General features: G+C 35.1%; 2 protein-coding genes across 2 annotated transcripts; both read right to left on the bottom strand.

Moving 5' to 3' along the window:
- Positions 1 to 23,569: 23,569 nt before the first annotated feature.
- Positions 23,570 to 24,150, bottom strand: LOC138871994 (uncharacterized). The gene is made up of 2 exons (XM_070149926.1): positions 23,960 to 24,150; positions 23,570 to 23,789 (listed from the first exon to the last, which is right to left on the bottom strand). The coding sequence occupies exons 1-2, from the start codon at positions 24,148 to 24,150 to the stop codon at positions 23,570 to 23,572; spliced, it is 411 nt and encodes a 136-aa protein (XP_070006027.1).
- A 42-nt stretch (positions 24,151 to 24,192) lies between these two features.
- Positions 24,193 to 25,497, bottom strand: LOC138871993 (uncharacterized). The gene is made up of 2 exons (XM_070149925.1): positions 24,800 to 25,497; positions 24,193 to 24,700 (listed from the first exon to the last, which is right to left on the bottom strand). The coding sequence occupies exons 1-2, from the start codon at positions 25,495 to 25,497 to the stop codon at positions 24,193 to 24,195; spliced, it is 1,206 nt and encodes a 401-aa protein (XP_070006026.1).
- Between the last annotated feature and the right edge of the window lie 157 nt (positions 25,498 to 25,654).

Below are 25,654 nucleotides of genomic sequence, written 5' to 3'. Positions count from 1 at the left end.
AGGTTAAGCCATTTGTGAAATATTTGCTTTTAGTAAAAAAAAAACCTTACTTTTAATAAAATATTTGCTTTTACTAAATTTTGAGCACACAAAATAACTACAATGAGCCCGTTATTTATAGGCAAGACAACACACACATAACGTACTATCTAATGACGCTATACTTTGCGTGTTAAATATCATGATGTTGACAAGACAACTTTATGTTAGCTGGTCAGCTTTTTCAGTTCGACAAGACAACACACACATAACGTACTATCTAATGGCGCTATACTTTGCGTGTTAAATATCATGATGTTGAAAAGACAACTTTATGTTAGCTGATTAGCTTTTTCAGTTCAACAAGACAACACACACATAACGTACTATCTAATGGCGCTATACTTTGCGTGTTAAATATCATGATATTGACAAGACAAATTTATGTCAGCTGGTCAGCTTTTTTAGTTCGACAAGACAACACACACATAATAAATATACAGATAATTTTATTAAATTATTATTTAAATAGGTAAAATGGGAAAGTACAAATCATAGTTAACAAGCATAATTTTATTTCATAAATCTTGCAACATAGACATAACAACTAATTATTACAACATCAACTCATGGGTAGTTAGGTACACTAGAAGAACACCCACCACGAGCTTGATTAGTTTTGCCACCCAAACCAGCTGAAGGACATTTATGACGGTCGTGTCCTGTTTGCAAGCATATACCACATTTGCGCGCATAAACGGTGTCACTAACATCCATTTGGTTCCGTATACGCGTTCTCTTCTACACCTGTCTTTTACGCAAATAGGACTTGTTACACACCATTTTAAATGGTTCCGGAGGCCAATAATGCTCAGCACCCACTGACTGCAACTGACCACTATATGTGTTTAGGTAGTTGGAAACACTATATTGTTGATCAACATAGTTGGTCTCCGCATAACCAACACGTTGATAACACTTGATGTCATGTGAGCAAGGCATGTGGTAGATGGATCATTTCTCACAGGAGTATAACCTTGCTGATTCATTTAGGATATGTACATTATTACCCCGATTATTATGGATGTGAGCACGTGATTTTTGCTTCACGAAAACTACTCCAAAAGAAATCGGAATAAAACAAAATTCTCTTGGTGTACAATTTTTAGGATTTGCGTGGCAGTTTTTGATAATTATTTGTGTTATTGTCCGTAAATGTCTACCTTGTTGTAGTTAATCGGAAAATACAAAAATACGTGTTGCGTGCATTTTTAGGATTTAATTATGCATTTAGGAATTAATTAAACCGTCATTTGGCTCTAAAAGGAAAATCACAAAAAAATAATATATATGCGTTTTATTCTATTTGTTGTCATTTTGTGATTTTATTTTAAAGTTTTAATTTGTGTGTTAATTATTGTAAGTGTCAATTAATATTTGTGTGGTTATATTTATTTTTTTTATTTTTTTTATTTTACAAATTAATTAGGGATTGTGTTTAAATTAGAAAATTAAAGAAGGAAAAGGAAAAGGGTTCAAAAACGTGAAGAAATTCGGACTGGGCCAGTTTTTAAAAGAAAGTCAGGCCCAAAATCACACCCCATGCCCAGGTCCAATCCAACCCGTCTCCAGCCTCTATCAAACGACGCCGTTTCAAGCATCTCAATCTGGACCATTTATCTCAGATGATCAAATGGTCCCAAAGCTGTGACTGAACCCGACCCCTGACCCATTACCCGGTTAAGCCCGACCCCCCCTATTTAAACCAAACGACATCGTGTGGTTTAACCCCTTTGATCTTGACCGTTGATCTTAATTGATCTAACGGCTAGGATCGAAATAACCCCTCCGTATATAAAGGCCAAATCCTTACCCCACCCCATAAGCCAAAACACCCCATATCACCTTCGTCTCTAACCTTTAGAGACCAGATGACCCTCCGCCCCTTACCACCGTTGACCACCCACTGGAAATCGCCTCACGGTAGTTTCGATGGTCCAAACAACCCCAAAATTACACCATAGCTTCCCCATGACATCCCCTTTCCAGATCTGGTGTTAGTTTCCTTCGAATCATCACCAATCTTCTCGAATCTTCAATCGAAGAGTTCGTCTAAAACTCCACCTATTCCGATGACCACCAAATTAACACCACAACATCCCCTGACCACCCTCATCATGGATCTGTTAACCTTTTACTTCGAATCATCCTACAACTTCTCGAATCTTCAATCGAAGATTCGAGCAAAACCTAAACCTACCCCAACCTACCCCAAAATCATACCAGTTACTCCCTTGACCTCACTCGTAACCAAACCAAGCTTGGTTTGGTTCGAATCTGCCTAGAAATGTTCAAACCCTAAATCCGAAAAAAATGAAACCCTAAAATTCCAAATCATGGAATCTGTCCGATTAACTGAAGGGTTGGGGTCTAATAGACCTTAATCGTGGTATTTTAATTGAGAATACTTCGATTAAAGTCCGTTCGACCTCAAAGAGGTCAAATCCGGTTGAAGACTGGGACATTTTTTTTCTTTAAGATTCAGAGGTATTTTTCCTTTCTTTCTTTTTTGTTCATGTATTCTATGTGTATCTCGTTGCCTGTTTTAGTAATTTATGTGATTTTTATACTTTTCTTTTAATTAATTTTGTTTCATCTTCAATAGACCTTTTTATTTGGTCCAATTCTGGCACTGCTTCTGTTTGCTATAATTGTTATGAGTTACAATGTGTGTAATCGATTCGACTAAGTTCGTCGATTAGTTGTTTTATTATAAACCCTGTTCCTGTTAATGCTGATTGAAACTGTCTGATTATCTATTTTTAGATTGATTGTTATCATTTGTTGTAGGTAATCAGTTAATTACTTTTCGTCGATTAATTCGTTCTTGTTTGTTAAATCAATAAGTTCGTCAAATGTTGTTGTGTATGTTTGATCTGTGGCCACTTAGTTTCAGGGCATTGTCATTAGGCTGACAATGAACCTGCATTCATGTTACCTGCATTCATGTGCATATTGATTCAATGTTTCAATTTCAGTTTAAATGATTCTGTTAAGTTCTGTAAATTCAGTTCAGTTTGTTTCAATTGGGATTCGACCTTAGTCATTTAGCTGTCAATAAGTTTGGTTATAGCTGTTAGTCAGATTTAGTTTTCAAATCTTTGTTAGCTGGAACAAATTGCAGAATTAAGAGTTTTAATACATTTGCTAGGCAGTAATATTAAGGGGTTTCAGGGATGATTTAGGAATGAAATAGTTAGGATTATATTTGATTGTTAGTGCTTTGTTACTAGGGTATTAATTAATACCCTAATGGGGAACCAAAGGGAGTGGAGGGGCTGATAATCAGGAAAAGTTGGCCTTAGTGGGATTAAAAGTGAAAAAAAAAATCAGATTTTAGTGCAAATTCTATTTTAAAATAGAAAGAGGAGGGGGTCGGGCAGTAAGTGGGAAAAAAGGGCAGGTTGTATAAGAAGGGTTGGGGACAGAGAGAAAAAAGAGCTGAAAATTGGGAGAAATTTCAGAACCAAAGAGGAGAGTGCATATAGGCTATGTTATCTTACTAAGTAAGGAATAGAGTAAATGTTTAAGGGCTAAGCTTACGTTAAAGAGCTTAAGCTTGCTTTCTTCTTTGAGGGTTCACAATCAGAAAGGCAGTTTTCTTACATCTGCCTATTTTCTGTTTTGACTGTAATTGCTTTGTGGTATTGTTTGGTTTGAATTTGGAATTTCCTGGGATTTCTGCTACTGTTACTATTGGCTACTGGTCTACTGGTTGTTGTTGTACTGCTGTGTTACTGTGAATGCTACTGTTGTTTTGCTGCACTGATCTTCCTCTTTTTCTCTTTGCTTTCCAAATACCAGGTACATAAATTTGATACACTGGTTCTTGTAGGTTGAAACTTGAAGCATGAATACAAAGAAATGAGGAGTTGAAGTTTTAAAATTCAATATAGTTGTCTATTTTGTTTGTATGAACATTAGAATACCTTTCTTTCATTAGAGTCATGTAGGTGTTTGTTTATGTATAACTAGACATACCTATTCTATAGTAATTTAGTTGTAAAATTCCCCCTCCCCCCCTTTTCTGTATGTTTTTAGTTAATAAAGACTAATGATGTAGTAGTAATGTTTTGTCATTTCAGTCTATTTTGTTAAAAGCATGCTCCAAACACACATCAGGCCATAGGTTGATTATTCAATAGTTTAAATTATTTCAGTTAACAAATTACTTATCTAATTTCGTAAGAACAAGTTCAATTGGTTTATTTTAGCATCTAAGTGGTCTATGATAAAAATCAGATTTTTCAGGTTCATTCATTCCAGTAGAATATCACTTTAAATTGGTAGAAATTTGTTAACAAAAATGACACCATTTTTAGTTTGGCAAATTATGAATATGTATAGAAACCAGTAACTAAGCCCAATTTGAAGTAGTATGGCCCAGGTCCGATTTTACCCCTTATATGTCGGACCTGGGCCCATAACTGTCAAATAGATTGCTCTTACTACGTTCATTTTAGATTTAACGAATCATGTTCTAAACTCAACTGTCACACCTCCTTTTTCGCCCCGTAAGGGTATAAGGGAGTTTTTCCAATTAAAGGACAATCGAAACGGGGTTTGTTTAGTTAAGTCAGAGTCGCCACTTGGGAGATTTATGGTGTCCCAAGTCACCGGTCGAATCCCGAATCGAGGAAAGGATTGACTCTGTTTAACAGTCCGCGAACCAGAAATCTGGATAAGGAATTCTGTTAACCCGGGAGAAGGTATTAGGCATTCCCGAGTTCCGTGGTTCTAGCACGGTCGCTCAACTGTTATATTCGGCTTATTTATCTGATTTTTAACAATTAAGAAATTACATGCAAATTTTAACTTTGAGCCGCTTTTATCAATTTTTTTATTATTGTTATTATTTTACGGAGAATTGCAACGTTGTAAAAACATATCTCGAACCACGTCACAGTCAATGCACCCGTGGTTATTGACACATTTCGACTCCGTTGAGATTTGGATTTGGGTCACATGAATGCACACCCGTATTTAAGAAAATAATTTATTAAAGACGCGCCTAAAGCGTCTAGCGTATTGTCGTTTTGGGAGGAGGCAGCGAAAATTCATTAGACGGCCAACTCCAGAGTCTATCCGGTTATTGAGTCCTTTTATTGAGGGCCCCGCAATTTATGATTTATTGTGGCAAGACACACCTCCTTTATTTTAAGGATATCCTAAAGTAACTACATTTCTATTTAAATTAGTTTCTAAAAATAAAATAAAAATCCTAATTAATTACGAGCTAAAAAAAAATAAAAAAACGTAACATACTACTTGCCAGATTAAGACAAATATTAATGGAAAGGAATTTTTTAAAAAAATTCGAAATTGTAAATAAAATACGAAATTCGCCAACTAATATTCAAAAGAAATCAATTATAGCTAGATTAAAAGCTCGCATTGTTAAAAAAACTATTAGAATTAATTATTCACAACCATTTGAAACTAGATTTAACCATAATTACTAAAGCTTATTAGAAAGTTTATTAAACTTAAACGTTGACTCATCTTGCTCAAGCTCGCATCTAATGGATTAATTTTCTTAGCCTTGCTACGTTGAGTCAACATTAAAAGCATCAAGCCTGCTGATTCTACGAAATTATTGGCCTAATATTTGCGGATCTTAGTTCCTAACAAGATTCAAAGATAAAAAAAATTACTTCTATTCCGATATTTGCAAATTCAAATCTAGTTTTTTACTAACCCTTCCCCCCAAAATTAAGTCGATTTCCCATATTGACTATTTATCCAATTTGATTTGAATGTGATCTCAAACTAAAAAATTAACAAAAGCCGAAACTAATACTTATGGTATTCATACCGACACCCATCCAATAGTTCCGCAATTTAACGCTTCACATTATACACAATTCTACCATTCATATAACATGAAACACATAATGAATATCTAACTAAAATATGAATATTCTATAATTAGAAGTATAAATCTTCTGCCATTTCATTTCAACTTCAATGCATATGTCAAAATGATTCAGACTAGTGTACCTGGTATTTGAATACAAGGAAAGGAAGAATAGGATCAGCAAAGTAGTACGTAACACAACAACAGCAGCAGCAACAAATAACCAGCAATATCCAACAAACGGAACCCACAGTGACAGATTTGAAAACCGAACAAAATCCAACAATAACCAGTAAAGTAGTAGCAAATAACCAATTAAACTCGAGAAACAAACCACATGAAAATCCAGAAACACCAATAATCAACAGGCAATAACAAAATGAACTTCTTTTTAAAAAAAATAAAATTGAAAGACCAGTTAATGTTTAACCCTTAATTCTCTCTTAATGTTCAGAAAATTCTTTCTTTTAAACTCTCTTCAAATTCGAATCCCTAAAAATCTTTTAATATTTTTCGAATTTTTTCTCTCTATTTTCAGCTTATTCTCCCTTTTAAATTCTGTCAAAGTCTGCTCTATTTATGTCTCAAAACAGACCCCTTAATCAATTAGTCAAATAATAAAATCATCCACTTTCTCTTACCAAACCCACTACTACATAAAAAAATGCAATTATTATTTTTTAATCAACTTTTCTTGAGCCCCGCAATCACACTATGTCTTGTTCCCCATGATTGATTAAACAAATGCATTATTCCCCACAATTATGTCTTGTCCCCCATTATTGATTAAACAAATGCATTATTCCCCACCATTATGTTTTGTCTCCCACTACGAATTATTTTATACATTATTTTAATATTATTAGTTTATTGGACAGAGCACTCAAAAATAAATAATTGTTCAGATTTTCAATTCCAAAAATACCCCTCTGAAATTACTGAAATTACCATTCTACCCCTGAAAATACTGCAACATACCATTCTACCCCATCAGGTATAACCAATTCAACTAATCAATTTTAACCAAAATACAGCAGCTATAACCAATTCCTAATCAAATTCAATCAACAAATTCAAACTAAATGAAGAACATCAAAGAAACAACTGGAATTATTTTGACTGAACAATATTTCTAAACAACAAATCTACTTTCAGATTCAACAACAATAACAAATTGAACATAACAAACAAGTAGATTCAAATTTCTAAATTCAATAATCACTTGAACTTCAAATTAAATCCAACAACATTACAACAAAGATGAATGACTCAAACTAAATAAAAAAATTAAAAACCAAAACATAAACTCACATTAAATTACCGGATTAAAAATGAACTTCAAACAAAAATGAACACGAATTAAATCTAAATTAAACAACAAAGATGGATGATTCAAGCGATCAAACTAACATTCTTCTATATTAAGACTAAACCAAAACAAATGAATAAAAACCAAAATGAAGGAATAATCAAGAAATGATAAACAATGAACAAGAAAAGAATCAAACATATACTGATTTCAAATCCGAAAATATCAAACAAAATGCGGAAGAAATGAAACTTAAACCAACTAACCGGAAATGAACAACGACGAGCTCGAACGGAAACGGACAACTCGAACAAACAACCTCGACATACCGGATATCGACGAACAACGAAAACCCACCTTCCTTTTAACCTCGACGAACTCAAAATGACAAACGACGACCTCGACGGATTGAAACTGAAGATTGACGAGCAGCAGGTTGTTTGTGGTTGAGCAGCGGCAGCCATGGATGTTGAACAAAGAAGAAGAAACATCGGAGGTGGTCGATGAGCAGCAGCAGCGACGCTACTCAACTGGTGGCGGGCGATGGAGGCGAAGATGCTCGTTTGGACGTGACGACGAGAGAAACTAGACGAAACACGCTGGTTCGTTTAGTTTTTGCAACTCGACGGACTGACTGTTGTTGCGTCGCTCGTTCATGGCTGCTCGGAGATGGAGTCGACGAGAGGGAGCTGGTCGTGGGGCTGTTGTGAAGAAGAAGAAGACGCGCAACCATGGGAGCTTGACGAGCTCGTCAATGGCGGATGTTGTTCGTCGATGAAGACGAAGCTTGGGCAGCAGCTGGTCGAAGAAGAAGAAGACGCGCAGCCATGGGAGCTCGACGAGCTCATCAATGGCAGACGAGGGAGGAGGCTGTTTGGAGTGATCTGAAGAGGAAGGGAGGTCATCGGGCAGCCATGGAAGGGGTCTTTTGGAAGCTTGAAGAAGAAAAGAAAGAGGGGGGGGGGGACGGTTTTTTTTAGGTTTAGGGTTTGTTTTGTGAAATGAAAGATAGAGAGATAGGGGTGTTGGGGTTATGGACTGGGTTGACCCGGTTTGAAATGGACCGGGTCGTAGGGGAAGACTGGGCATTTGGTTTAAAATTTGAAGAGAAGGCCCAATCTGATTTCTTATATTTTTGTTCTTTTCTATTTATTCAATTTCCTAATTAATAAAGCTAAAAAAATGCTAAGATTAAATTATAAAATCTAAAATTATCTTAAAATACTAATTAACTCCTAATAATAATTATCACCCAAAATTAAACATCAATAAAAATAAAATCACACAATTTAGACATTAAAGGCTAAAAATGCAAAAGATGCCTATTTTTGTAATTTTCATTCTTGTAAAACAAACTTAATTACTTATAATTGTAAACTTAAATCCTAAACGCAAATGCGACGTATTTTTGTATTTTTTTATTAATTTAGTAAATAAACATGCACAGACAAATGCAAACAATACAAGAAAAATAACACAAACTCACAACAATTGCAAACAAACAAAAAATTGTTTTATTTTTTTGGAGTAATTCTCATATAGGGCAAAAATCACGTGCTTACATCAACTATGGTAACTCGTAAGTATGTAAATAAAGTAGGACCTTTTTCTTCATTTACTTTAGTGACAAACGAAATAGAAAACATAGTCATTATAGGACGACCTTTAAAATAAAAATGAGATGAGCCTCGCCGAATAAACTATAAATTGCGGGGCCCTCAATAAATATTTTTAGACTTCGGGATGGGCTGTTTTAGTGAATTTCACGGCCTTTCCCAAAATAATAATGCATTAGTCTCTTTAGGGCACACCTTTAAATTTATCTCCTCAAACTCAGGTGCACATTTATGTGACCTAAATCCAAATCCCAATGAAGTCGAAATGTGTCAACAACCACGGGTGCATTTATGCGACGTGATTCGAGACATGTTTTTACGACGTTGCAATTCTCTTTTAAAATAACAACAATAAAAGCGGCTAAAAGATAAAATTTGCACATAGACTCATAATTGTTAAAATCAGATAATTTACGCCAAAGATGACAGTTGAGGGACCGTGCTAGAACCACGGAACTCGAGAATGCCTAACACCTTCTCCCGGGTTAACAGAATTCCTTACTCGGATTTCTGGCGTGCGGACTGTAATACAGAGTTATTCTTTTCCTCGATTCGGAATTCAACCGGTGACTTGGGACACCACAAATCTCCCAAGTGGCGACTCTGAATCTTTAAATAAAATCCCGTTTCGATTGTCCCTTAATTGGAAAAACTCCTTTTACGCCCCTTAGCGGGGGGTGTAGGTGAAAAAGGAGGTGTGACAATGGATAGCGGTGCGAACTTCAAAAACACCTCTTTCGTTATCATACTGCAAAAATGAATGCCAATGTGCTCACCGTCTGTATTTCTCAAATCTCTGCATCGGCACTGGCATAAATTCAACACCCCTCTCCATCAATTCCGTTGCATCTGCAGATCGTTCAACAAACCTCTCGGCTATCTGCTTGAACGACATCCGCACCATGGCTGTGACGGGCAATCCTCTTGCCGACTTCAATAACCCGTTGAAGGACTCTGACACATTTGTAGTAAGAATTCCCCATCGTCTGCCACCATCCGCATGCAACGTCCACTTTTCAGGGTCATGTCGCATTAACCAACGATAGGCTGCCTCGTCTTCTTACCTGATAGAATCCATATGCCTCCGAAATTTATGTTGTTGGTGCTGTGTTGCTACCATCCACATAAAATCATGTAAATCCTTGTTGGGATGTGCCTTCTGGAAATTGGCCTTAAAGTGCCTCACACAGTAACGGTGGTATGCATAAGGTTCTTGCTATGCAGGCAAGTTCTCCACAGAACTTAATATACCACCGTGCCGATTAGATATTAGACAAATACCTAAACGCTATTTGACAACGTGCTCTTTCAGGTGGTTCAAAAATAGTGTCCATGTTTATGTGCTTTCATTGGCACAAACAGCAAAAGCTAGAGGAAATATCTGTCCATTAGCATCCACTGCCACGGCTATCAATATCTTGATATCGTATTTTCCATAGACATGAGTTCCGTCTATGGATATTACGGGCCGGCAATGTGAAAAACCATCAATTGCTGGCTTAAACACCCAGAACACGTAATTGAATATGTATTCTGGTGTTCCCGAACTCTGTTCAAGCTTCCATTCAACAACTGTCCCGGGGTTAAAGTACTGCAGTGCAGCCATGTACTTTGGCAGAGATGCAAATGACTTATCCTAATTACCATACACAATTTCAAACGCTCGTTTGCGCCCGAGAAATGCCTTTCTTTTCGTAATGGTATGGCCATATTCCTGGTGGACTGATGTAATGCACTCTTTGATTGTATACCTTATGGACGCTTCGAGGTGCGGAATAAGTACAAGAGAAATCAAGTCAATATCCAAGTTGAAGTGATTCCCGTTGAATGTGTCCATTTCGCATGTGTGGGTGGGAATGTATTTACCCACTTTTCACATACCTGTCTTCTTCTTGGTCGCACGCAACATCCAATTACATGGCCAAAACCACCTGCGGCAAACAACCTTGTATACCATCGGACTTGACTCCCATACCTGCATCTCACGACACTCTTTTACGTTGTTCATTTTACAAGTCTTGCTTAAACGCGCTTTATCAGGAAAAAGCATCCCCTTTGCAAGCACCGTTGGTCTAGACTCATCCCACATTGCTGTTCGGATTTCATCAAAATCCCTTGTGAGAGCTTCCACATCTGGCACAGTTGGCAAGTTATCAATGTAAGGAATCTCCCTTGAATGAAACGGCACTTCGGACTCGTACACTCTTCGTCTAGGGGGGTCTCTTTTCAAATCAGGTCCTTCCTCCTCATCCTACTCATCACCATCCTCACAAAAAAGGGTGTCTCATCTCCGGATTCATCGACATTGTTATCGTAATCACTGTTCTATTCCTCACTCTGTGCACCTGCCAGATCCTCATGTAATACGTCGTTTTCGGTCAATTGAGTTGAGTATGGGTGGTTCAACTTGCTCGTTTTCACTGCACAACCAACAAAAATATAAGCTACTGAATTAATAAATGCTTTCCATATGGCTATATCACTTCACTTACAAGTCTTAATGTGATGAAATTCCATGATGGACGTTTTCAATTAGGTGATGACTACGGATGGGCTACTTGTAAAATTCATATCCGAATGGTACCCCTATTAAATATATAAGCGTTAATACAAATTCAATACGCCAAAAATATACATAATTAACACAAATGAAAATTGAAGTTTACCACTCGTCTTGTGATTTATGGAAAGCACGGTATAAATTATTTTCTCGCTACTCATTCGCCGGCGGTGATAAGTTTAAATCAAGGAAAACTCTTTCATCCAGAACCTGTCCGGCAAAAATTGCTCCAGAATAACCACCCGATGACTGGGGGTTATCTCTACTACGCACAACCTCATTTTTTGGAACGACTTCAACCTTCACGTACATCTCCAACATTGTGATTACAAGAAATTTCCGGCATTCATCCAGAGTCCTCAGAAAATCACTCAAAGTTTCATCATCGTCGATGTTAAACTCCGAGTAAAAAGCAACCCCTTGCGGAGTGACAGAATACGGATATCTTCCAGTTACTTTAAGTATCACTGAACGTTTCCTCACACTCATTTTTTTGCATAACAACGATATCAATTTATCGTACTCTATTGTAAGTGACAATTTAACATGACACTGAGCAGGTAAACTGTAGCCCACAGAGTTATTCTCCATCACAACCTCACCCCCCAATCCCCCCCAATATAATGAAACTCTTATTCTACGCTCTTCAGACATAATGAAAAATGTTGGAGAATTTAATAACAATAAACGTTTCAACAAGAGTTAAAAACTTTTTTGAATGAATTTCTATACAATTCTAACCTCTTTATATAGGAAATGGCTAGCCGGATTTTTTATATATATATATATAGTGCCCAAAAAGTTGACACTATATGCTTTTGAATTATTGAAGTCAGGAATTGTTGGTGGGCCAGGAAAAAGGAGTATAGCGCCAAAATACCAGAGGCTATATATAAAACTTATGTATAGCGTCAGGTATTGTGGCGCTAAACCCGGGCGTGTCAGCTTTTCCAGTATAGCGCCACAATACTTGGCGCTATACAGTAACGATATAGTTAACGTTACTGTATAGCGCTAAGTATTGTGGCGCTATACATAAAAATGTCACCCTTTTTTTCTCCACCTATTTATGTATTTTGAGTCGAAAAGAATTACAATTGAGTTCCGAACTCGAAGCTTGATGTGGTAGTAGGTAGAGGGTGGGAAAACCAACATGTTTGTCAGAATGTGATGTGATGATTATCAGCTAAAATTATCAACATTAAGCATTTCGATCAAGTCCATCTTTTAAAATGGCCACAAAGGCCCCCAAACCATGATGTACAACTCCTATATATGGACCACTCTGGGGAATTTATTCAATTTATTTGATTTCCATCTTAAACTAACCCACATGAGTGGACCTCTTAATGAGCGTTTGGACAAAAGGATTGTGAAATTTCAAAAAAAGTGAAAAAAAAGTAAAAATGATATTTAAAAATTAGAGTTGTGTTTGGACACGAATACTATTTGGAGCTGATTTTGAATTTTTGTGAGTGATTTAAAGTAAAAATTTAAGAGTTTTTTAAATTTTCGAAAAATTTCAAAATTCAACTTATAATGAAATTTAAAAATTTCACGGCGAAACACTGATTCCAGAAAAAAATAAAAAATAAATATTTTTTTTATGGACAAACGGGCTCTTAGTCGCTTGAGCTAAAATTTTGCATCTATCTTGAAAGAATGTACCATCAACCTAGCGACATAAGCAGAAGCATAGCTAGCATTTGAAATTTATGGGTTTAAGATTGTAATTCTTTTAAGTTATTAGATTCTAATTTTATAATTTGTACATATTCAATAATTTTTTTTAAGACAAATACAAAGTTTAAACCAAAGCTATTAGATTCGATCGAACCGTGGGCAACATGTTAGGCTTCATCCTCGGACATAAGTGTGTGTTCAATTCTCACGCTCCCTGTCTTGACCCCCCTTTGTTATATAATAGGCAAAATACCTTAAACCATCCCTAAATTTGGTTCAGATTATTAGTATTCTCCCTGAACTATGCCTGATCTTAATTACCCCCTCAACTTGGCCTTTTGAGAGAAAAACCCCCTAGATGCTGATGTGGATAAAAGAGAAATAAATATATTTATTTATTTATTATAAATAAATAAAGAGAATTTATTTATAATAAAACTTGGATAGAACAACATTATTTAGGCTAAATATTTTTATTTGGCCAAAAATAATAAAGTTTTAGTTAATTTTTTTTTTGAATTTGACCTGAAAATAAAGATTTATACAATTGAAATAAATAGTCAAGACATCTAAAATAAATAGTCATTGCATCAATACATTATTTTTATTATTAATTGTATTCGAAAAAACATTATCTAAAAAAGTAATATTCTTAAAACCGTAAAAATATATTTTATTTTTCAAAAAAAATGCTGCATATACAGAAAAATTCACGTGACAGACGAGTGCACCCACACTTTTTGCCACATCAGCGTCGAGGGGGTTAATGTTTCTCAAAAGGCTAAGTTGAGGGGGTAACTAAAATCGGGCATAGTTCAGGGAGGATACTAATAATCTGAACCAAGTTTAGGGATGATTTAAGATATTTTGCCTATATAATAAGGTTTAACAAATGCCATATATGTGCAAGTGTGTGTGACATTATTGGTTGTGTGTCGATGACAAAAGCTGGATATAGATTTCAGTTACGAGTGACTAATGATTCATGAAGTCTTGGAATGAATGTGTGTAACCAAATGGTCTAACATTAGCTACTGAATCCTTGACTTCACCCTCGTACGTAGTATGGTGTTTAGTCTTTGTTTGCCACCCAAATTTGCAGCCTTCATCTGACTTTAGCTTCTGATGCCAATAAATGCATGTGGTTTCATCAAATTGTTTCTCATTTTGAAGAAAGCAGTGATAGCGATCTCTTTTGCGACTGATAGGATAATTGGGTTGACTTTCAGCTCTTGAAGAGATCAGATCATAATATGTCCTTGGGCCAAAGCTGTATACCACCAATGTGTTATAAGTGGTCACAACACGTTTATGGTGTACTACTTGACATTTGGAACAAAAACTTCGTTACATCCGTATAGGGTTGTACATAGGTCGGGTTGGTTCGAATTTTACAATTACCAAACCAAACCAATTGTGTCGGGTTAATAAATCTAAAGACCAAACCAAATCAATAAAACTCGGAGTTTTCAATCTCAATTTTTTTCTGGTTTTCGGGTTATTCAGGTTTTTTTCGGGAAAATCTTCGTAGAACAAAACATATAACGTATGCTCAAAATATTTTTTTGATCCTAGTAAGATACAACTATACAAAGTACTTTCCAAGAACATAATATAAAATATGAGATGTGTCATGACATTATCCTAAAATATTCAACAATAAAAACAATAAAATTATGTAATATAAATATTGCTAATTAAAAAGCCATAATAAAAATAACATAATCAAAAAGTACTAATTCATGCTAAAATAAATAGACTAATAAGGGAGCATTAATTATATGACTAAACGCTAAAAAAAAAAATAGGTTATACATTTTTATCTAAATTATTGCAAAACAAAAAATACATATTCAATACATTCCCGTTCGTAATATTGAATTGAATGTCTTTAGTTAGCATTAGTATTGATTTGATTTTGGTTTGGGCTTTTGTTAGCATTATTTAATTTAGTAAAAATTGCACGGGGTGCCCTATTTGGGCGCCCCTTTTTAACCTGTAGCCGCTTTGTCTTTCTGTTTGTACCCGTACCCGTTTTTTTGTTAAAAGCCATTTGAAAAGACTATTTTGCCCTTCTTTATTAAAAGACTACTTTCTCTCCAAGTATACGCTAGTCCTCTACTGTCTCTGTCTCTCTCTCCCGCTATTCGTGTTTTTTTGATTTGCTCTTCTCTGAAATCAAAGAGTTTTCATCGTTGTTTCGAATTTTCAACTGCTAGTCGTCGTTGTTCCCACATTACGATTTAATCACAGGTACATTGCATTAACTTTTTGGGTTTTATTTTACGATTTAATTTCTGGTTATGGGTTTGATAGTCATATATTTATGATAGGGTTTAGTTTGATAAGTTCATTAGTGTTACTTTTACGTTTGTATTTGTAGGGTTTTTGAACGAGTTTTTATGTTGTTAATGAAAATTCTATAAATTCTTTTGTGATTAGACGTTCAAATTTTTAAAACAATTCAGAGTTAAACAGATGATAATGATACCTTAGATAGGAGCTGAAGTTTTTTTTCATGTTTTGGCATTATTTTTTATTTTGAATTTGTGTTTTGTTTTTTTGCTGAATGTTTTGTGCTTGTATGGAGAACCAGAATTAAGTTTTTGTGTTTGTAACTGGTGAATTCCATCTTTAGGAGCTGAAGTTTTTTGTGTTTGTAACTGGTGAAGTCCAGCTTTAGGAGATGAAGTTTTTGTGTTTGTTACCGGTGAACTTCAGTTATAGAGCTGAAGTTTTTTTTATACCTTTCGAACTTCAGCTCTAGAGCTGAAGTTTTTTTTGTAACTGTCGAACTTCAGCTCTAGAACTGAAGTTTTTGTTTTATACCTGTCGAACTTCAGCTCTAGAGCTGAAGTTTTTGTTTTATACTTGTCGAACTTAAGCCTTCTTAGGTGTTGAAGTTTTAAATGATCATTTTGATAATGTCCTGATATTATTATTTGTATCTTTTATTTTTTGGACAGATGGCTCCTAAAGCACCTAAAGATCCTAAAGTAGCTAAAGAAGGCAAAGCACCTAAAAAACCTAGACTACCTATAGTAGCACCAGGTCCTTATGTCCTTGAGCCTCCACCTACAGTACCATGACAAAAATATTTTGAGTTTACAGAATGATTTAACTCTAAGGGTTACTGGAAGGGGAACCATGATTTGAAGAGTTTAATTGCAAATTTCTTGACTCCTACATAAAGGGATAAGCTTAATAATGGTTCATTTTGATACATTATTGCTATGGAGAATTTCAAATGCAGCATGAAATTGGTTCATTGTCTGTGTCTTTCTCGAATATTCACGAATGATCGAGACTCCATTAGTTTCAAGATTTTTGGTCATGATGTTTCTTTCACCCTTGAAGACTTTCACATTATGTGTGATTTGCGGATCACAACACATAATATTGAAAAACCATTTAATCGGGAGAGCACTATTCTGAAGCACTATTTTGGTAAGTCCAAGGGTATGAGTTTGAAGGATATTCAAAGTTTTATGACTCGCAATGTAATTCCAAAGAATGTTGTGAATCATGCACACGTATGCGAGAGTGATGATGATGCAGTTAAGCTTATGGAAATTCTTATTGTAGAGTCTATTCTGTTTGGGAAAAATACCGAGTCATGTGTGATTGAGGAGTATGCATCTATTATTGAAGACGAGAAGCTTTGTGTTGAATATCCTTGGGGTAATGTGGCTTATGAGAAGCTCATTTATTCATTGAAACATGAATTGGACAAGCAGAACATACATCATGCAACTGAGTATAAACTTACTGGATTTTCATATTCGTTATGTGTTTGGTTCTATGAGCGCTTCCCAGATGTTCGGAAGAAGTATGTGGCAGAGGATGAGTACCTTGATATGCCTCAGGTCCCCAGGATATTACGTTATGTATGCGTGGGAGAGCCTAAATATCCCGAACTTTATTATATGTTCAAAACTCATGAAGTAAATTACTTTTTTTTTTGTATTTGTGTCAATATGCTGATGTATTAGTTTTTTTCTCCTCATAATATACTTTTTGTATTAAACAGAGATATCGCGACTTTAGGGTATTGGATATAATTCCTACAGAAGAGGAATTGAATTTAATGCCTTTAATTGGGAAATTACCGTGCAGCCGGATTCGTTCAAATGTAGTTAATGCAGTTCCTTCAACTGGTAAATCACCACGTACTTTGAGTCGATCAAGAAAATTGAATCGAACTCCTGTCATTGGTAAATCACCACCTACAAAGAGTTGATCAAAAGAAGCGAATCAAACTCATGACATTGGTGAATCACCACGTAGTCAGAATCAACCAAAAGAACCGAATCGAACTCCTTTTATTGGCGAAGCATCTCGTACCAAGAGTCGTTCTACCTCATCTACATCTGACTTTGATGACGATGAATTACTTGATACAATATGCTCTGTAAGTTTTGATCTGAAGTTTTTTGGGTTTGTTTTTGTTAAAGTACAACATGTTTTTTGAGCTAATGTTTTCTTCTATATCTGAATTTTTGTTGTGTATTTATTGTAGAGGTTAACGACGAAGGTTCAAAGGCATGCAGAAAAAGAAAGAAACACGATCGTGAATGAAGTTTTTGATAAGCTTAAAAAGAAGGAGCGGACTGCTATTGTGGATACGGTTTTTGTAAAAGTGAAGGTAAGCTAATTTATAGAGAAGTCTTTTTATTTGTGCTAATTTTATTTCAGATTAATCATTGTTAGTAATTTTTTTTCTAGGAATATTTCGATAAGAAGTTTGAACAGTTGTTTATGATTGTCAACAAATCAAATGGAATGGACGATGGCAATTTTGATTTGAGTAAGCATCGAGAATATGACAGGAGGAACGACTGTTACAAAGATCCATCGGCTTTTGAAGGCGATCAACATGTTCAAGAACAAGTTGAAGAGCACAGTTCCAGTGCAGATAGATTGAGCAGAGATGTAAATGATGAAGCACATTTATCAACTGAGAATATTGGAAGCAAGCAAGGTGCACATAATCAAGTTGTTGAGACTGAAGAACATACTGCTCATGATGCATTGCGTAAAGTCGCAGATGATAATGCTACACATAATGAAGCGGCTGTTGAAGGCGTTGAACATGTTCAACAACAAGGCGGAGAGGAACAATCCAATATCTGTAGACAGAGTAAAGGTGGAGAGAAAGGTGCAGATGATCAAGTTGTTGGCACTGAAAAATATGCATCGAGTTGTGCTTTGGAAAGTGATATTGGAAATCAAGCACCTGTTGGTACTTTAAATCTGAAAGACGATCGTTATGCAGGAGTAATAGCGATTTGCAATGAACTTCTAGGTGGTGATACACAGGAAGTTGTTATTACAGGTACAAAGTGTGAAGTTTATAATATTTTAATTATATCTTAGATAGGAGCTGAAGTTTTGTTTTTATGTGTTTGTGTTTTTTTGTAAAAACTACAACATGTTTTTTGGTGAATGTTTTGGTTTGTAACTGGTGAACTTTCAGCTATAGAGCTGAAGTTCATTTTTTATAACTGTCGAACTTCAGCTCTAGAGATGAAGTTTTTTTTGTAACTGCCGAACTTCAACTCTATAACTGTCAAAGTTTTTGTTTGTGATTGGCTAACTTCAGTCTTCTTAGAGTTGAAGTTTTAACTATTTTTTTATAATATCCTGTAGTGAAATTTTCACTACAGGTATAAATTTTTTCTATGTTTTATATATAGAAAAACTAGTTGATCTATTCCCCCTCTTTTATGAATATGCAGTGCAAGTTGAAACTAGTCGTGGTTCAATTGCCACAACTCAAAAACTCTCTGATGATGCTCAATTGAATGAAGGTAGAGTTGAGAAAAACCTTACAGAGAATACTGCAATGGTCGTCGACGTTGGTTCACAATTGAATGATGCTGGAAATGCTGATATTGAGAAAGGCATGCAGCCTGGGGAAACCACAGCGGAAGACAAACGTAAAGGTATTCTATAGATCATGAATTTATTATATTTGATCGAAGTATATTTTTTACATTTTGAAATTTTACATATTTTATTTTCTTTTTTATGTTTTTGAATAATTTTTCAGAAAGACTGGAGGCAGCTCGAAAAGAATTGGGTGAGATTCTGCAACAATATGAAAAAGGAGAAATACATATATTCACAACTGTTGACTTACAGACAGGTGTGAAGTGTGTTGGTATTATTTTATAAAATTTAGTCAGTATTATTTATTTATTTATTTTTTGCATGAAGATACAAGATTTGTTGGAATGCAAACACCATCTGTGTCGCAACACTTAGACTAGGTAATTATTTTCTGCAATTCGATTACTAGCTGTTTTATTGCCTAATGTGTGTTCTCTATTAGTTTTATTTATGTTTATATTTTCCTTGCTTTTGCAGATCTCATCTGATGCATCAGAACTGCTTCCAAAACCTAAAAGAAGGAAGATTTCTAGTTCTCCTATGTGTGATACCAGTGATATCCCCAACTTCAATTTATGTTCATTTTCACTTGGTAGTAGTACACAAGGGGCTGATTCAGAAGGTAATTCTGTTGCTGTTCTTATTCGTGAAGAGACTAAAGAACGTCGTGAACAGCAGGGAAGCTGTCAAGCATCTGCCACGATGGCTGTAGTTTCCCCCCTGCTGCTGAACAACAACATTTAGTTGTGACGGAACAACAGGAAGAGCAAGCAAAAGGAAAACAATATAAAAAAGGGAAAAGGATGCGTATGGAGAGTATTTAGTTGAGATCTCCTTATGTAGTTTATAAGAAAAAGCAAAGGGGGCAAGATTGGATAGTAGGAAAGAATAGAAGAAGGTGTCCCTTCCATTATGTTAATCAAGACAGTGGATTGATGCAAAGATTTAAAGAGTGGTTGGAGATGGATGCCACTGAATATGATTCCAATCCATTCAGATTAGCTGGACTTGATATTCAAAAATCATTCTGTACCGAACTTATGGATCCTGACTCTGATCTTGCGGATGAAGTAAGTTATTAAGTTTGTTTTTTGAATTGGTTTTTAACTGTATTTCCCAAAAGTTCAGCTTATTTTTTATAGTATAGCTTTATTCATAGTAAACTGCTGAAGTTTTTTAGCTTATTTATCGTTGTCCATTTGCAGCATATTGATGTGGGCGTATATTACTTGCGCAAAAAATATTGCTATCACCTTCCACATTATACAAAATCAAGATGTGCAGTAACAGATTTACTTTTCGATCAGTATATGACTATCCTGGATAGTATTCATCCTTCAGAAGAAAAGTTGAAGATAATTGAGAAAAGGAAGTAAAAGAGAATGGCGGTTCTTAAGAGAAAATCAAAGAGAAAGAAGATATTCGAAGAACAGATTGAAAAAGAAGAAGAAGAAGAAGCGGTTATTAAGCCACTTACGGACTTTTGTTGGTATGAGGAAAAATCAACGAATGAAAATGTGGCCAACTACGTAAAAGGCCTCGACCTTTCCTGTGGTATCTCATGGTCATCTGCCAAAAAAGTATTCTTTCCATTTCGACTTAAGCCAAGGGAGGGCCAGATATCTACGCACTACTTTTTTGAAATTCTAGACTTTGAAGACAAATTTATATATGTGTATGATTCCATGGGCGATGCAACATACGAGCGTGCACTTGAACATGTAAAACTTTATGCACGGTTGATTCCACACTGTCTCAAATGCTTGAATTTTGGGGAACATAATAAATTTTATGGGGACAGTCCTGTGGAAAAATTTCAAATTAAGTGGATGAACACACCGAAACAGACTACCAAGTACGTGTTTCACTAATGTTTTACCATGCAACTTATGTTTATTATTTTTTGCCCTTGTGTTAACTATTCTTTAATTTCTTTTTTCATGTATCTTTTGCAGTGTTGATTGTGGTATATTTGCTCTTAAGTTTATTGATATCCGGTTGAAGAGAGAAGATGTCTTCAATTTCGATCAAAATCAAACATTGGCATTCAGGAGAGAATTGGCTGCCAATCTTTGGGCTCATGGAAAGTGGAAAAAAGATAGCGGCTATGAAACTCCAGCAGAACGAGAAGGACATGATTATGGAGATTTTGAAGAGACTCTGTGTGAATTTTTTGATTAGAGGATTGGTTGTACATAATTTGGATTTTGTGAATATACATTAATTATTTTTAGTTCACTTTTTTGTCATACAAATATATTTGTGTATTTTATAATGAATTTTAAGTACATTTTTTGTTTGAAAAAACTTAAGCATGACTTCTGCTTTTTGAGCTGAAATTTTGTTTAAAAGTCATAAGAAAACTATTGAATCCGACACAAAAACTTCTGCTTATCAGGTGCTGAAGTTTTTGGAAATATACTAAAAAATTTCAGCACATTGGGCCGAAGTTTTTTGAAAAAGCTTTATGACAAAAACTATTGAATCCAACAGAAAAACTTAGGCTGATCAAGTACTGAAGTTTTTGGAAATATACTAAACAAATTCAGCACAATGGGCCGAAGTTTTTCGAAAAAGCTTTAGGACTAAAACTAATGAATCCAACAAAAAACTTAGGCTGATCAAGTGCGAAAGTTTTTGGAAATATACTAAAAAACTTCAGCACATTGGGCCGAAGTTTTTCGAAAAAAGCTTTAGGAGAAAAACTATTGAATCCAACAAAAAATTCAGCTGACCAAGTGCCGAAGTGTTTGGAAATATACTAAAAAGCTTCAGCTTATAAGGCCGAAGTTTCTTGAAAAAGCTTAAGACACAAACAATTGAATCCAATAGAAAAACGTCAGCTTATCAGGTGCCGAAATTTTTGGAAATATACTAAAAAACTTCAGCCCATAGGGCCGAAGTTTCTTGAAAAAGCTTTAGGACAAAAACTAATGAATCCAACAAAAAACTTAGGCTGATAAAGTGCTGAAGTTTTTGGAAATATACTAAAAAACTTCAGCACATTGGGCCGAAGTTTTTTGTAAAAGCTTTAGGACAAAAACTATTGAATCCAGCAAAAAACTTCAGCTGATCAAGTGCCGAAGTTTTTGGAAATATACTAAAAAACTTCAGCTTATAGGGTCGAAGTTTTTTGAAAAAGCTTTAGGACAAAAACTAATGAATCCAACAAAAAACTTAGGCTGATCAAGTGCTGAAGTTTTTGGAAATATACTAAAAAACTTCGGCTTCAGCACATTGGGCCGAAGTTTTTCGAAATAGCTTTAGGACAAAAACTTTAGCATGTTTTGGTATTTTTTTTAAAGTTGATACTTATCTTTTTTCCATTTACTATCTACTTTTTGTCTTTTGTCAACTACTTCATCTTTCATTTAAATTTGTTTGACCATATAGTAAATGATCTGAAAAGTTATTTTTCAGGCTGAAGTTATTTTTTTACTATAGAAAAACTGTGGGTTTTACTAGGGCTGAAGTTACATTTCTTTTTGTTTTACAACATACTTGTTTTTACCACCTACTTATCTTGTTTCATTCAATTTCTCTGAACGTAAAACAGTAAAAACAGCTGAAAAGTTACTTTTACATTTATAGATATTAAATTGATTAGTTGAACTCTTTGTCTATATTAACAATCTCTTCACTTGAAAATTTCATAGTCATTCATAGAGTTCTATCATATTTCTTTAAATTTGTATTCATCCTTAGTCTTTCAGCTTTTGTTTAAAGAAAAAATGTCTGGTGCAAGCGGAAGTGGGAACCTAATATGGATGAAATTATGCAGAAGTGGGAGAGTTTGAAGTGTGAGTGGTATAATAACAAACCGATGTTTAAGTTATGCTTTTGTGAGATCAAATTAAGGTTGATTGGGAGAGAATCAAACCACAGTTTTTTGCCAATCAATCATTCCAGAACATACTTAACATGGAACGTAGTTGTGGAAGTTATTCAACCTTGATCGACAAGGTTGGGCAACAGTTTGATAGTTTTCAGTTTCCCAGCTGGAACGACTATTCCAAGCTGCAAAACAACCTGAAGACTCTTCTTTCTCTTATGGATAGAGTAATCGTCGAACAAAGTCAGTTGCGTGATCAATTCAACAAGTTAAAGATTGATCTTCTTGGATTTAGTGGTCTTTTGCCCGACTACCCTATAGTTATCTCAGATAGTGATGATGATGAGATATTTAGAGAAATTGAGGAGTACTGTGATGATGACGATGATGATGGTGATGATTGTTAGTGTTTGTAATCCTTTTTTTATGTTTTCAATGCTATGCTTTTTGTTTACTTCAGCCCAAGAGCTTCTTTTTTTATTCCTATGAAAAAAATTACATTTGAATTATGTCATACAATAAAGAAAGTCTAAATTCAGACCAAGGATTATTGAAGCTTGGAGTATTTTTCAGTGTGTTTCTTGGAATATGGATGAGGTGCTGGAGAAGACAAGCAAGTTGTTCTGTTATGCCCAACTTGTTTACATCGACTGCATTTGATAGACTTGAATGGTACTGATGATTCAGTCGCAGGTATATGCCTCTTCTTTTGTCTTCTTCCTTGTAAAATCTCTACATCGGGAGGTTTTGTGATCTCAGATTGTATATTTTGTGGTATTTCTCATGATTTTTGATCTCCCACAGTATTCACATGTCCTTCATATGTTTTCAACCATGTTTCCCTTGAATACCAATTTGAGCAGTAATCAGATTTCTGCAAATATCTCTTATTAATAGCAGCAATTGCATGTGGACAAGGCAATTCATCAAGTTGGAATTCCAGGCAGTCACAAATTCTCTTCTTTAAGTCCACAATGAATTCAATTCCTTCACTATTTATTCTAAACAATATTTAGTCAAGGTTGAACACCTAACAAGGAATAAAAAATTAAGACAAATTATATTAGTGTATTTTTGCTTCAAAAAGAAAAAGTATGAATTTTTTAAAATGTAAGCAGTAAATCACTGCAACAGATATAAAAAGCTGAAGTCAATAAATATACTCACAAACATTTTGCAAGCCAAGTCCATCTTCTTAGTCATCTCTTCTTCTGCCCATATTGATACTCTGTGAAAAGTTTCATTTGTCTTTTTTCTCCGTTCATAAAACCACTCTCCCAGCTTTTCTTGGATGAAATCTAACATTCTTAAAATAGGCATTTCTCTCCCTTTTAGTAAAACGGAATTCATTGATTCTACCATGTTTGTTGTTAGCATATCATAACGTCGCCGTGGGAACCACGATCAAGCCCATCTCTCAGGAAGCTCTTCCATTATGTAATTGTATGTTTTCTTGTCAATACTTTTGAGTTGGGATATTAACTGATTAAAATCTTCACGTTTGTATGACCTTGCAGCACTTTGAAAAAGATTTATTACCGTGGCCTTTGCATGTCTTTGCTTTAAATTTTTCTCAAAGTGATAGAGGCAGATACCATGGTGAGCTTCAAGAAAAACTTTTCTAATACCATTTGCGATCGATTGATTTCTATTTGACAAGAAAACTAGTTCACGATGGACTTGAATTGCTTTTCTCATTTCCCCGAAGAACCAAATGTATGCCTCATTGTTTTCTGAATCTGCTACACCAAAACATAGAGGAAAGATTTGATTGTTTGCATCCTTTGATACAGCAACAAATAGAACACCACGATATTTTGACTTCAAAAACGTTGCATTTACTGCAATAACGGGTCGACAGTAGGACCAACCAGCTACTGATGCCACAGGAGTGAAGAACAAGTAAGCAAATCTGTACATTGAAACACAAAAAAACAAATCATAAGGTGTGAAGTTTTTCAAATAGTAACATTTGAAACTTCAGGCTGATGGTTAGTATTGTTTTGCTTACCTATTCTGCGCATCTCTTTTTATACTTGTGTATGTTCCTGGGTTTTTGGCCACCATCATGTGTAGGTATGAAGGAAGAATCTGGTAGTTCTCTTCAGGTGTTCCCCTTATGCAAGCAATAGCTTTTTGAATAGCACGCCATGCCTTGTGATAACCAATGTCAATTCCAAATTTCTTTTTCATTTCATTTTCTACAAAGGCTGGTGTAACCTCTATCTTTTTGTCTCGAACATGTTCTATAATTTGTTCACTTATAAAATTTGATGTAGCATGCTTCTGATCTGATTTTCTTGCATCAACTGAGCATTCATGGATGTTATGATACTTTATCACCCTGAACAGTGTGGAATTTTTTATTCTGGTAGCACGTACATTCCAACCACATTTATCCACGATGCATTTCAGCTCGTATCTCTTGGAACATGATCTAACAACAGTGAATTCAACTTTTTGATTTATCTCCAAGCTGCAGAAAAATTTAGTCATGTTTTGTTTGTTTTCAAAGATTGATCCAACTCTGACTTCCTCAGGCAATGCATCGTGCCTAAGTATTTTACATGGTGGAGATTCTTTCACCTTTCTCCTCACTCTTTTTCTTGATTTCTGAGAAGCACAAAAACTTTCAGCAATTTCTTCAATTCTATGTGATGTTATCGGTATAAGCTCCATGTTTACTTCATCTTCATTGTTGTTTATCATTGCAGAAGGTGAAAAAAAGCTTAGTTGGATTGTGCGTTGGTTGTCAATTTGCATTATTAGTTGTTCTTCTTCTTCTTGGTCATCGACAAACTGGTATGAATTTTAATGAAGTAGGGGTAATTGTTGCAACACTATGTATTCTGAAGCAGCTGTAATG

Source organism: Nicotiana sylvestris, chromosome 6 (assembly GCF_000393655.2).
Source record: "Nicotiana sylvestris chromosome 6, ASM39365v2, whole genome shotgun sequence".
NCBI classification, from domain to species: domain Eukaryota; kingdom Viridiplantae; phylum Streptophyta; class Magnoliopsida; order Solanales; family Solanaceae; genus Nicotiana; species Nicotiana sylvestris.
The sequence above is the reverse complement of the archived record's forward strand: the minus strand, read 5'-3'. Positions and strand labels throughout refer to the sequence as shown.

Coding starts and splice junctions, on each gene's coding strand:
- LOC138871994 (XM_070149926.1), bottom strand. CDS start 24,150: ATGGTAGAATCAATGAATTCCGTTTTACTAAAAGGGAGAGAAATGCCT. Junction 23,790..23,959: donor ATGGACTTGGCTTGCAAAAT/GTTTGTGAGTAT, acceptor AATATTGTTTAG/AATAAATAGTGAAGGAATTG.
- LOC138871993 (XM_070149925.1), bottom strand. CDS start 25,497: ATGATAAACAACAATGAAGATGAAGTAAACATGGAGCTTATACCGATA. Junction 24,701..24,799: donor AAAAGAGATGCGCAGAATAG/GTAAGCAAAACA, acceptor TTCAATGTACAG/ATTTGCTTACTTGTTCTTCA.